Source organism: Anser anser (assembly GCF_964211835.1).
Source record: "Anser anser genome assembly, chromosome: 12".
Classification (NCBI taxonomy): domain Eukaryota; kingdom Metazoa; phylum Chordata; class Aves; order Anseriformes; family Anatidae; genus Anser; species Anser anser.
In genome coordinates this window covers 16,629,739-16,642,381 of record NC_139733.1, presented here as the reverse complement: position 1 = coordinate 16,642,381, position 12,643 = coordinate 16,629,739, and the positions used below count along the sequence as shown (strand labels likewise).

Here is a 12,643-nt window from a genome sequence, read left to right as displayed (position 1 = left end):
AGTCCTACTGACAGATGGAAAGAGAGGCATAGAGGTGGGCAGATATTAAATTGCACAGTTTAATTTTTGTTTAAACTTATGATAGTGACCTTTAATGACAAGTATCTGTAGAAGTGTTGTACTCCACTGAACATTAAAACAAACCTCATAAAGGTGTTGGAAAACAGTGAGAATATGACCAATAAGGTCAAGCACAGAGATAATATTCTATCCATCTTTTTAGTTATTTTGCAGTGACATTTTAATATTATCATACTCTGAAAACATGCATTGTATGCAATAACTTTATTAGGGTCAAATAGATATCACAATATAGATTCATCCACCGAGTAGCCATAAACTGGTTACAACAATCATAGAAGAAACTAAGCTGTTTTAAGCTAATATGCTTTCAACATTACAGCTCATACAATAAGATTATATACTGATACACTTTTATTTAGAAATGCAGATGATCAGTTTGGATTAGTATACTGTGCTTCAGGCTTTAATTTCTGTCAATGCATCCCATATGCCGTAGCGAGGAAGGGATTAATTTTCCAGGGAGAAAGCGGAACTGGCTATGAACCTGGCTCTGGCTATTTTAGGGTGAGTTCCTCTGAACCTGGGTTATTTGGTCAATCCAGTTACAATCTCCAGTAGCACCAAGCTAGCGCTCAGAGCAGCAACAGAACAGAGGGATATCTAACAATCTCTGAACAGCACGGATAGAAAGACTGTCTTACAAGAAGAGGGTAGAGAGGAATATTTAAGCTTTGTAAGGTCACAACAGTACACGCATTTTTCATGTTTTGCTGTACTGAGCAACAGGGCATCTTCACGTGGTTTTGTATACTGATATCTGCACCTCTGTTATCTTAGTTAAATAAATACCTTTGTAAACATATAACACAGTTACTTGGTCCTTATTCTCCACAGCTCACATTAAAAGATTCACAAAACATCCATAGAAATAGTGATTTATAGAATGAATACTTAGCTCAGTTAAATGGAATAAACATTGGTTAGGTACCATATATACTACTGAATGCCATTTCAAGGAAAAACATTTTTGTTACAAAGCATTCAGAACTTGGGTAAGCCATATATTCAACTCTGCAAAATATATAAAAGATGCATACTTCTTTTAAACGGACATTTAACAAAGTGTAGTGGCAGAAGTTGAGAAATTCCATTTTCACAGTCCAGACATTCGGTAGTATGAAACTGCTTATCCATGCACTAAATTACAGATGACTCGCTTAATTGAAATAATAGCAAAATCTTATGAAACAGAAGATATAATCAAAACAAATGCTCTGAAGAGTCACAGACAGGCAGTTTTGAAAATGTTACATGCATGGATATACAGAATAATCAGTAGAAATAACAGTAAAACACTTCTGTTTGTCACCAAAATGCAGAAGGAAATTCAGTTATATTACACATATTAAATACTACGGACTTGTGGCTACAAAATGCTTCTACCATCTCAACACATACAAAACTACCATAAAGTTATCTCTACAGAACATACTACAACACGGACTCCAGGTCACCACCCGCAATGTGCACATCCTGACATTAGTCAGGGGCTAAAAATGTCAGCCCCAGCCACAGGCCACCTCCCAACCACCTCAGAAGGTAGGGCAAGATCTTCAATTGACATTGAACACTGCGTTGTAGTACTAATTTGTGTGAAACCCTTAAAAACCTGGTGCCGCTGAAACTCGAGACCTGTTAAACGCTCTGTGTGTGAGGGATGTAAGAGCTTGTGCTGCGTGAAACCTTAGATTTGATTAGCGAAGGAGGTTGGCCCGCTCTGGCCGTAGCTCTGGGGCTGGCCATAGTCACCCACCTGCCCATAGGAGCCCGGCTGGTTGTAGCCCCCGGCCGGCCCGTAGCTGTCTTGGTTGTAGCCACCCTGGTTGTAGCTGCTGGACTGCTTCTCCATGGTGTCCGGAGGGTGCCGCTGGCCCGAGGAATGCCAGCCTGTCTCCTTAAACACAAACCAAATGTTGCCTGCCCACAGGATAAAGTTCAAGAATCCAAAGACCTGGATGGGAGAAAAGGAGCTCATCACCCCGCAGCCACGGTGCCACCACCCAGCCTGATGGTTGGGACCCTGCGTGGTCCTTGGAGAAGTCAGGGCCGTTCCCAGTCAGTCCTTCTCCCCAAATCTGCCAGAAAGGATCCTCAGCTGTGGAGCAAACACCTATATTCACCTCCCTTAGCTCTAGCTCGCTAGGTTAAGTGCATTTCCCCTGCTTTTTTAGAACATGGTTGGGATTTTCGGCCAATTTTTTGTTGTTTGAGAACATAATTTAGCTTAAAGAAACATTGGAAAGATAAAATGGGAAGAAAATATTTTGAAGAGAGAGAAATTAATTGCTCAGCTGACTTTAAATAATTTTGTTCTTTAAACATTTTCTAAATACTGAAATGACATTTAAATATGCCATTTAAACACAGAGATTGATTTATATTGCTCTTTTTGAAGATTTTTAAAGTAATCTGTCAGGCACAAAACCTTTCCTTCCTTAAGGACAGCACAGACCCCTTTTCCAAAGTGTTGAAGATGGGTGGCTTACAAGCAAGCTGTCTGACAGACATGCTTGGAAAGGCATGTTGCTTCCCCCAAGCTCCTGCCCTTCACTCCTGTCCCACGGCACCTGCTCTGAGTCAGGCTCTACCTTTCCCCACAGCAAGCTTCTACTTGCAGTGACAGCATTTCAGCTAATGGGTTTGCATCAGCTAATTTAGGTCAAAACACGGGTGAAAGAGATGAAAATACGTTTGTAAGGTAACGGTGAAAATAATCAAATTCACTTACAACCGAAGTGTTCAGGCTCGACATAACGGGACTGCGAACAGGCAAGCATTTGTTGGACTGCTGTTTGCAGGCTGACATAAGTAATAGCACCTCGTCTGGGTCGGTCGCAATCTTTACATCTGACAGTCCTTTAGCCCAAGCAGATGAGCCCACTAGCCACAAGAATGAGAAGACCACTGTCACAATGAAATCCTAAAAGACAAATCAGTTGGGAGCATTATACTGGTGTGTCCATTGAGAAGAAAAACAATTTTAAAAAATCACCAGAAAAATGAAAGCTTGAATCAGAGGAGAGAGAAATAAATAAATAAGAGCTTGTTATTTTGCAAGAGGTCCTGATTACCATCATCACCTACAGCACTAATTTTCAGAAGAGCTTGGTGTGCCCTGTGGCTGCCATCAACATCTCCAGCCAGAGGGCAGATCCTTACAAGCACGTGGACGATATGCAGGGTGCTGAGCTGCCTTGGAAATCTGGCTGCTTGGGAAGTCTGGTGCAATTTAAAAATGCAGATGCCCAGGAAGGAGCTGGGCCCTCCTGAGGGCTGTCCCTGGTGTGGGTTTCCAATGGGAAGCGCTTCCATCGGCAGCGGCATCTGAGGCAGAACCTGGAACTGGCTAATCCTCAGCTACCAGATGAGGAGCTTTCTCACAAGCTACAGGTAAGGCCAAATGTCCCTGTTGCATGAACTGTGCAGCCGCTCATTATGACGAGCAAACAAATAAACAGAAAGCCTTGCCAAGCACAGAGACTGCTCAGCTCCTCTGTCCCGGCAGCGCTTTTGCTCCTAATTCCCATCGATGAGAGAAGAGGGGAGAAGGTGCGGCGGTGCCTCCAGGCTGCAGCGACTCCCGGCAGCTCTGCTCTGAACCACTCTGCTCACTTTTCCCTCGAAAGGCCCCAGGAGCACGCACAGGCATAAACTTCTCCTTGTCTTGGCCAGAACAAGTGGCCAAGTGACACTGTTGCTGTGTGGGTTTGGGGGGGAGAAGGGGGAGGAGGTGTGATTTTTCAAGCTTTCTTGTGTCTTGCTAAAACAGAAGAGCCTTTCTGCTGTCATCTCTCATCCCATCTGTCAGCCCACAGCAGATGGTGGAGGTGCCAAAGTCTAACATACCGCTGACTGCATTGCTGCGGCTTGATACCCCAGCTCCCGTGGGGGCTGCTCTCCCTTTCCCCCTACAAAGTAAAGGTGTGCGAGAAAGGAGGAGAAAACGGTTGTTAAGAACACGGCATTTAGGGTCTGTATCCAAAGAAATAAGGGATCCCTGGGAAAAATCAGTCTCCTTTTCTACAGAGACCCTGACATTTGGGGATTGGGCTCTCCATGGCACGAAGCGTGGACGCGAGCCTCTGCGATGGGAGAGGCAGCAGCCGATGAACCAGCCGCAAGAGCGAGTCCCGAACAAAGGACCGCTCCGCTCACACAGATGGGATTAAATTAAGCGTGCTTGGATGCTTCCCAAAGGATACATCCTTTTTTTAAACAGTGCCACAACTTATTCTCTGCAGGCCCGTGTCTGCCACGGCGCTTTGAGTTCCTCTGACCTCCCTTGGTGCTGCCCAAACGGGCCCTCTGGGAGAGCGTGCTGCGAAGGCCGGGAGCTGACAACTCTTAACGCCCAGCAGGACCCGGGGTAGGCAGAGGCACGTAGCCCACGGTGTATTCTCTTCTCGGGGAGATTTCCAGCAAGAGAAATTATTGTATGCTTTGTGTCCTCGCACTAACGGAATGAGAAATTATTTCCTGGAGGCAACAGCTCAATTTAAAATATTTTCCTAAAAATTCCAGCTGGTAGAGATGCCAAATACTTGCCAAGCTATGAATTTCAATGGTGTATGCTTTTTTCTTGCTATGAGGCTTGACGTGTTACGTACCTGGCTGCCAACCCCACATATAGGTTCCCATGAACCCAATAGACTAGGATGCACCAGGGGTTTGGGGAATACTTTCGTTAAACAATAATGAATTCTCTCTCAATGTTGCCATGCTGTTATATTTTGCAAGTGAAATCAAGCTCTGGAATCAGTGCATTAACAGTAAAATAAACAAACAGCAGGTAGAAATTCAAGGGAGAGACAAACAGACCAAAACTAATGCAATTTAGAAGATGAAACTTGCTAAAAAGAGGAAAGTTTTAAAGTAAGAAAAACTCTCCAAGCAGGTGCCTACAGCAGAGGGGTTCAGACCTGCTCTCCAGCTCACACCGTCAGGCTCCTGGTTGAACCCTTCCTGCTCACAAACATCACTTGTGAGCTGCTCCAGCACTTCCAGGTAGGACACGCTGAACCTCGGTGCTGCAGTCTGAAGGATTCAAATTGCTTCAAAAACTGCAGGGACTCGGGTCAGCGTGGTCTTCAGCCACTAACACAAACCTTTCTGCTCCAAGTGGAGCAGGGAGGTTGGAATTTGATGGTCTTTAAGGCCCCTTCCAACCCAAACCCTTCCACAATTGTGACTGGAGAATTTTCTCCGTCTCTTCCACACTGCAGGGAATAAAATTTATGATGAGAGCAAACTTGTGTCTTCCCTATTTATTTTGAATCTTTGCTAACCTTCAAGCTTTGGCTGGGACTTGAACCTTTCTTGTTTTCAAGTGGGTTTGGATTCCTGGCTGAACATTTTCACAGCTCTGGGTGGAACAGAGTTACAAGATAATGACATGCTGAAAATAAAAGTGAATTTCAAGCTAAGCTGTTCTGTGGCTTAATGTTTATCTGGGGAATTTCTCCTTGGTAATTAAAGCCAGAGTGCCTGCATACTAAAACAAATCTAGCATTTGAATGTTTAATATCCCCATAGCATGTTTCCTTTTTTTTTTTCCCCCCTCCTTTGGAACAAAGTAATTTTTGTAGTTGTCTTGAAATGATGCCTACAGATCTCTTTGGTGTGTATTGTGGTATGGTTACTCTATACTTCTAATTGTGAAGTTTCTTTTTCAGATCTCAGCTGAGATACTTTGGTCTGCCTACAGGTGCCTTTGGGAAGAAAGCAAAATAGGAACATGTAGGAGAAAGCAGAAAACAAGATTTAAAATATGCAGAATATCCAAGGAGGGAATTTTTAAGAGCTTGAAGTATGCACAGCAAAAAAAATCTTGCTGCCTTATTCACACTGAAACTTCCTATTACCAACTTTGCCAAAAACGCCTAATTGGGACAATTTTATCTATTATGTGATTTAGAATAGAACTGTGAATATGCCTTTTCCTCTCGTGGTAACCAACACGTTTCTCTTTGCTATCAAACCACCGGCTTTCACCAAATTCCTGACTTTGGGGGCAGCAGTGAGATGTGGATCCAGAACCCCAGCACCCTGCACGCCCTCAGCCAGCCAAGCCCGCCTGCAGAAGGCACTGCTCTGCGCAGCAGCAGGTGCCTTCCCCTGCTCTGAGCAGCTCAGCGCCTTCAGCAGTCCCCAGGGACCTGTAACCCACATCCCTGCCTGCCCTGCTGTCCCTCCCGGCCAGCGCGGTACCAGGCAGGACAAACCACTCCAAAGCCTGGCTCTCACAGTCACGCAGGAACCACCCCACCGACAGGGGTCCAGGACAGCCCCAGCCTGGGACAGCAGCCAGTGGCCGCAAGTGACAAACACCTTACAATTTAGCTCTTTTTTGGTAGCAAAACGTGCTTCATCTTTTCCCATGTCACTCGTACCTCTCCCCAAGGAGTCCCGAGCACACGGGTGAGGCGCGTGCTGCTGCACCCCATGGCAGGGCAGCGGGCTCCCCTCGCTCTTTGTTTGCCCCTTGGTCTGCCCAAGGTCCCACCCAGGGTTTCCTGCAGAACCCAGCTTCGAGCCAGTTACGCACTTCTTGTCGCGGTCTGCGGCCCTGGGAGCTCTCTGACAGCAGAGACACGTGGGGCTCTTTGGGAGGCACCCGCTGTTGCAGCAAGGTCACGGAGCTTTGAAAAAGAGATGACAGAAGTGGGCTGAAACAGCTCTTTGAAATGCAAAGAGCTATTCAGGTTATTCACATTTTGTTGTTGTTTTGTTTTTTACTAAAAAGGAATTCGTCTTTGTTTTTACAGGTGGCCCTCTATTCTTTGCCTATTTATTTTCTAGAAGGCAGAGCAAAGCAGAGGAAATTAAACATGTTTAATCAAAGCACCTCCAAAGAAAGAATTAGCAGTATACTTTACTCACTTGGTCCACGAAACATGTAACGAACTAAATGGCTTTCTGCTTAATGTGATTATTCACGGGACTCCAGATGCGAAGGATCTCATCTCCTTACCTGTAAGCATCTTTATGCACTGCAATCATGAGATTATCAAATCACTACAAAAATTAAGTATCTCTTTCCAGGGTTACATTAGTTTTTTTTTTTTTTTTGGCTAAATCACTTTATGCTCTTATATCAATTGATTGGGATACTAATCAAGAGATAAACATACACACAAATGCATCTGATTTTTCCCTCTGCAACTTTAATCCCAGGTAAACTCCCTTCATTCCTTTAGGAACTGGCAATCCAAGGTCTTCTCTCAGATTTATCTATCCAGGATGAAACCACCCAAATTATCTGTCTGTGGAGCCAGCAAGGCAAGATGAGGGCGCACACGTTAGCTACAGCTGTTGCTCACTGCACAGTGAATCCAGACAGCCACAGGAGGAGCTAGCGGCTCCTCATACTGGGAATATTTCCCTGCCATGACATCTCACTCCTCTCTGAACATTAAAATATTTTTCCACAGTTAAAGTGCTGCTCAGCTGAGCTCTCAGCACAGGCGGTTGCTCTTCTCTGTATTTGTGTGAACAAGGTGAATGCAAAACGTTTGTGACTGAAATTCTCTCCATGAGTTTCCTGTGACCAAGTGCTCATTTAATTCTTTACAGTCATATGGTCCGCATTCAGTCAGGCCTGCTGCAATTTGGGATGCATTGATAGCGCTTTACTGCCTGTGCAAGGGATTTTTGATTTTATTGTTTTTTTTCCTCTCCTCTCTCTACTTCTATCATACTTATTTTTCAAATCCTAAGAAGTTGTCAGGAAGAAAGGCAGCCAGCTCTGGGAGGGCGCAGCCAAAAGGCAGATGCCACCCCAGACTGAGCAGCTACCAAGCCAAGAGGAAGTAGAAGGCTTAAAATGGGAAGGGTTTTAAATACAAAAAGGGTTTTAAAATTGTGATCAGGCACTGCAGCAGAAGCAAGGACAGACAAAACCATCTCCGAGGTCATCACTAAGAGACAAAAAACCTGGTAGCCTGGCAGCGCTGCCTGACCCACTGATCCGCTCTGCCTAGGAGGGGTGAGCGAGGACGGCTCTGCCTCCCACACCGATGCGCTGGGTGACTGCTGGTGCAGCTCCAGCGTGCACAAAGCAACCCAGATCTCTGCAGAGATCGTCTTTGGCAGGAACAATCTCAATCAAATATCTGATTTGTTACAGGTGTGATCTCATTGGGTGCTTCACTGCAGGGTAGCATCTTCCCAGAGCTGGGAGATGAGTCGCCTACCTCCCTTGCACAAGGTGTTACATCCCTCAGGTGAGCCCTGCAGCCCTGGGGAGCTGGTTTGCACTCCAAGTGTCCCTTCACCCTTGAATCCCTTCTGGCTAAAGCTGCTTTCTTCTTCTCTGCCTTAGACCCTGCATTTTCCTTAAATCTCCACCGCACAGGACTCACACCTTGCCCCAGGCAGGCTGCAGATATCTACAACCATTGCAGTGGGCAGCCTCTGAGGAGACCACAGGGGATGTGATCCAGGTGAAAAGTTTTTTTTTTTTTGTAAACAAAACAGAGCTGGCAGCACAGAGGAGATGCTGGAGCACACAGGACTCCCTTCCTGGCAGGATTAACTGGACATAACCCTAAGCCACAGCCCAGCACCTCTTAGCCCGGCTCCTGCCCCAGCAGGAGTTGCTTTTGCTGTAGGGCACAGAAGTATCTTTACATTCAGAACAAATAAGGTCATTTAGGCTTGGTTTAAAGACTGGAAAACTGCAAACAGCGGCTTTGGTAACAGACACCAGTTAAATTTAACCTGTAGATTCAATTACAATCCATTACACAGAACAAATTAAATCAATGCCACGCTGATGCTGTAGCGGATTGCACCGCGCATCCTGTGACAAACACGACTGCAGCAGCTGTGTCAGGAAAGTCCTAGACAATGGCAAATGGCAGCATCATAAGCTGACATATTAGCATTATTTATCTTGTTCCTTTTTCTATTACGCAGGATAGCATGGTTGGTCAGAAAATAGAATTATTTTCCACAATAAAGTTAAAATGGCATCTCTCTGCAACTAATCCGTTGATGAAACAGTTTGAAATGAGATATTGCTTGGTACCAACTGAATCAAGCAAAGCAAGGCACTATTTATTTACTGTTTCTAAAGGGACCCCTTCATCTTGCCCAGTTTACCTCTCCTTTTTCTGTGATTTCCCTTCCTTCCTCAATTTTTCAGGGTGAGAGGGAAATTCCCAAAGACTTCCAAAGGAAGAGGATTCATTCCCTTTAATGCAGATTGAGAACCTTTACTTCTGTATCAATTCATCACTTTTCAATGATGCAACCTTAAATTACTCACATTTTCTTGCAGCAGAAAATCTCTCTCTCAAAACTGCCAAGATTACCTTCCTACAGTATTATCTTTCACCTGCTGTTACTGGAGCTATTTCCTTTATCAGGTACAGACTTTTTGAGCCGGTGATTTATTTTCCTTCCTATTATGTTTTTCTGATGTTATTTTTTGGTGGCTTTCAGTCATTTGAGAAACAGGTCTCACCCAAACACCTAGTTCCTGGGAGTGTTAAACTTCATATTTTCTGAAACAGAGAATCAACTTTTTCCTTAGCTAAGCCCTGACTAAAACCTTGCCTTCTGTTTGAATTGCTCTCTTTGCACCAACACTTGAGCATGATATTTCCTTTCTTTAGTGCAACCTTATTCTTGCGACCAAGGAGGAGAGTATTGCCTGTAGCAGTGTGATGTGCCCCTAAAACCTGTGCATGCAGGGACCTGGCCAAACTTGATGCAGCTGAGGACTGGTGCACAAGTAAGACCAAGGGGTCTGTCACAGGTCGCGATGCACTAACAGGTAAGGGACACCTCAAACAAAATAGCTGTCATGCGTTTCACAGCCTTGATTTATAAGAAAATGAATACATAGCAGCACTCGCTTCTTGTCATGACCCTTTCAGAATCAGTAAAAAGAAAAATAAAGGCACAAACAGGAAAAGGTTGATGGGTGCATCTAGTGATAAGTGGAAGGTGAGGAAGCTCCTAAACCAGCATGGAGACAAATGTACTGGGTGCTCATGGTAATTGTGGAAAAGCCACCATGTAATTCTCTGAAGAAAAGTCAATCGGCCGCACCCAGCAGTAATTGCACACTTACAATTAGAGGTCCCCTGTTGTTTTCACGGTACTTGTTCTGGAAGAAGATGTAAACCACGGTGGCAGCCAGCGAGTAGAGGAAGGCGAAGACCGCAATGGTGACGAAGAACTCCGCAGAAGAGGAGAAGTCCCCTATCAAGGAGAGCTTTTCTCGGCGCTTCCCTTCACAAGTGGGAGCATCAAAATTCACTTGATGCAACCTGGAAAATATTCCAAAGAGCAGCAGGTGAAGCACAGAAATAGAGAACCATTACCTGAATAAAGATACATCGATATTTGCCGCTTCCCTGTCTCATTCCTGATGCACATGGATCTCCTGCTTGAATAACCGGCCCTGTGAGCAGCCTTGTAGGCTGTGCTCTCTGGAGCTGCTCGTACACGTGAGGTTGCTTCTGGGTGAGACCCAGAACCTGCACACATGTTTTCATCAGACTTTTAATCAATCTGAGAGAAAAGTTGTTGTTCCAGTGGTTTGGTACAACTCACCTGCTCTGGGGCTTTGCCATGGCAACAACTGAAAAAGGGTGACACGAGAAGTGATTTGAGTCTTGAATTCTTACCATCAAGGAAGAACAGAACAGGTCTTATCCTCTCTATCACTACCATGGGATACCTACATTTGGAAACTCAAAACTTGTGTAAAACAGCTTAGTGCACAACTACCTGCAGCTGTTGGGCCGTGGGGCTGTGAGCTGTACAGAGCCCTCTATGCTGTAAGTTTTTAAAGCCGAGCTGCAGCAGAAATACACAACTCTAGTCAAAGAAACAGCCTACACGCCTTGGTTTTAGCAATCAAAGCTTGTGCTCACACACCATTCGCAATCAGCCACTAAGCTAATAGATTTGTGGGTGTCTGACAGCTCCTGCCAGAGCCTTCTTTGCTCCAATAATTTTAATTTCTGATTCAGAAAGAGAAATGGGGTCCCTTGGGTGTATGCGAGCGTGTGCCTTGGCTGGTACCACTGCACGTCCCAGATTAGCATCAGTGGGGACATGGGGCCCGATGAGGGATCATGCAGTTCTGCTCTGAGCTGGGAGAGCAGAAGGGACAAAGCCAGCAGAAAGTCAAAAGCAGCAATTAAAGAAGTTATGATCTGGTGCTGAGAAAGGATGAGGCCTTTTGGGAGATATTCCTCTGCTCAAGGGCAATTAATGTGCGCAGCAGCGAGCTGCCGGCGGCAGCAGCCGTGAATGTATGACTAAATAAAAAGTTCAGTCCCTAGGGGAAAACAAAGAACCCACGGCAGAAATCGCAGAGGATGGATTAATGGACATTGGAGGATTGCACAACTTCTGTTTCCTGGTCTGAACTAAATGTATCCAAGCATGTAGGCAGAACCTTTTCATCAGTGGCTGATGCATAATGCCAGTTATCTGCCTCAGGCACTTTCCTCCCCAAGCTCCTGTCGCTGTAGTAGCATGGGGTGGAATCACGAAACCCGTGCCTAGATCACAGAAACAAGCAGTGGCTGCCTCATCTTCCCTGTGAACGCAGCCAAGTCTGATGAGAGCCGCACACATGCGACTGATGCCTCTGAACGCATCCGACAGCTTCCTGATGTGATTGCAAAGCTTTGTGGCATCAGTGCATGTGCGTTTTTTTTTATTAGGTCTTATTACCCTTTCCTAAAGGTGGAGAAGAGGAAAACAAAGACTTCCTAGTGCCTGCCATGCCCGTTCTGCAGCCAGGAGAGAAAGTAGCTTCATTTTAACCATTGCCAGGACTACAGAACGGGTTGAAATGGATGATGTGCACGGTCAGAAAAGAAAGCTTTCTCTGCTTTCCTCATGCACAGCTGCTTGGGTGCTGTATGGACACAGAACCAAAGTGGGAGACGGAAACCTGTTTCAAAACCCCTTGAACTCAGTGGAAGCCTGTGCAGTATCTGGATCAGCACAACCCCCCCGCCCCAATCCCCCAGAGGAATGCAACACCATGCACAGAGCCTGTGCCAGTGGCCCTCCTCTGGTCTCATCCTTCCTCCAGGACTTGGGGCCAGGTCCAAGCCCTCCGTCCCCTTCCACCCAGAATCCTGGGGTGGGAAGGACACCCACGGTGGTGTGTGCGGTCCAGGGCCCCTTCAATAATTGACTGTATTTGCCCTGCCGTGCTCAGGTGTCCCTGCTGTGCTTTCAGGGCCTTGCAGCGGGCGCACAGGCCGCATCTCAGCTGAGGCAGGCAGGCGCAGGCCGTCCCCTCACGGAGGGCCAGGCCGTGCTGTGCTGATGGAGCTCCATGGTGCTGTGTTACCACCTCACACTGCAAAGAGACTTCAGAGAATTGCTCCGACCCTCAAGTTTCTTTCACAAACACTATGGAACCAGGCCAAGCTATGTTAAATACAATCCCACTGCTCTGGTGAACAAAAGAACAAGGCAATTCTGACTATTTTACCATGTAAAACAGATCTTCAGGGCTGTTTTCTTCTTTCCCTGGAGTCCTGAAATACCACACTTAGCAACATAATGTTTTACACCCACC

At 45.8% G+C, this 12,643-nt stretch overlaps 1 protein-coding gene across 4 annotated transcripts in view; it reads right to left on the bottom strand.

The window, feature by feature from the left end:
* Nucleotides 1-270: 270 nt before the first annotated feature.
* The window catches only part of SYNPR (synaptoporin), a 100,318-nt gene continuing 87,945 nt past the window's right edge, over nt 271-12,643 (bottom strand). For all 4 annotated transcript variants that reach the window (XM_083795488.1, XM_083795490.1, XM_083795489.1 and 1 more), the window contains 3 exons: nt 10,163-10,361; nt 2,813-3,004; nt 271-2,035 (listed from right to left, as the gene is read on the bottom strand). In XM_083795488.1, coding sequence (XP_083651614.1) covers nt 1,769-2,035; nt 2,813-3,004; nt 10,163-10,361 — 658 coding nt within the window. In that variant the 3' untranslated portion in view covers nt 271-1,768. The remainder of the gene's footprint in view (nt 2,036-2,812; nt 3,005-10,162; nt 10,362-12,643) is intronic.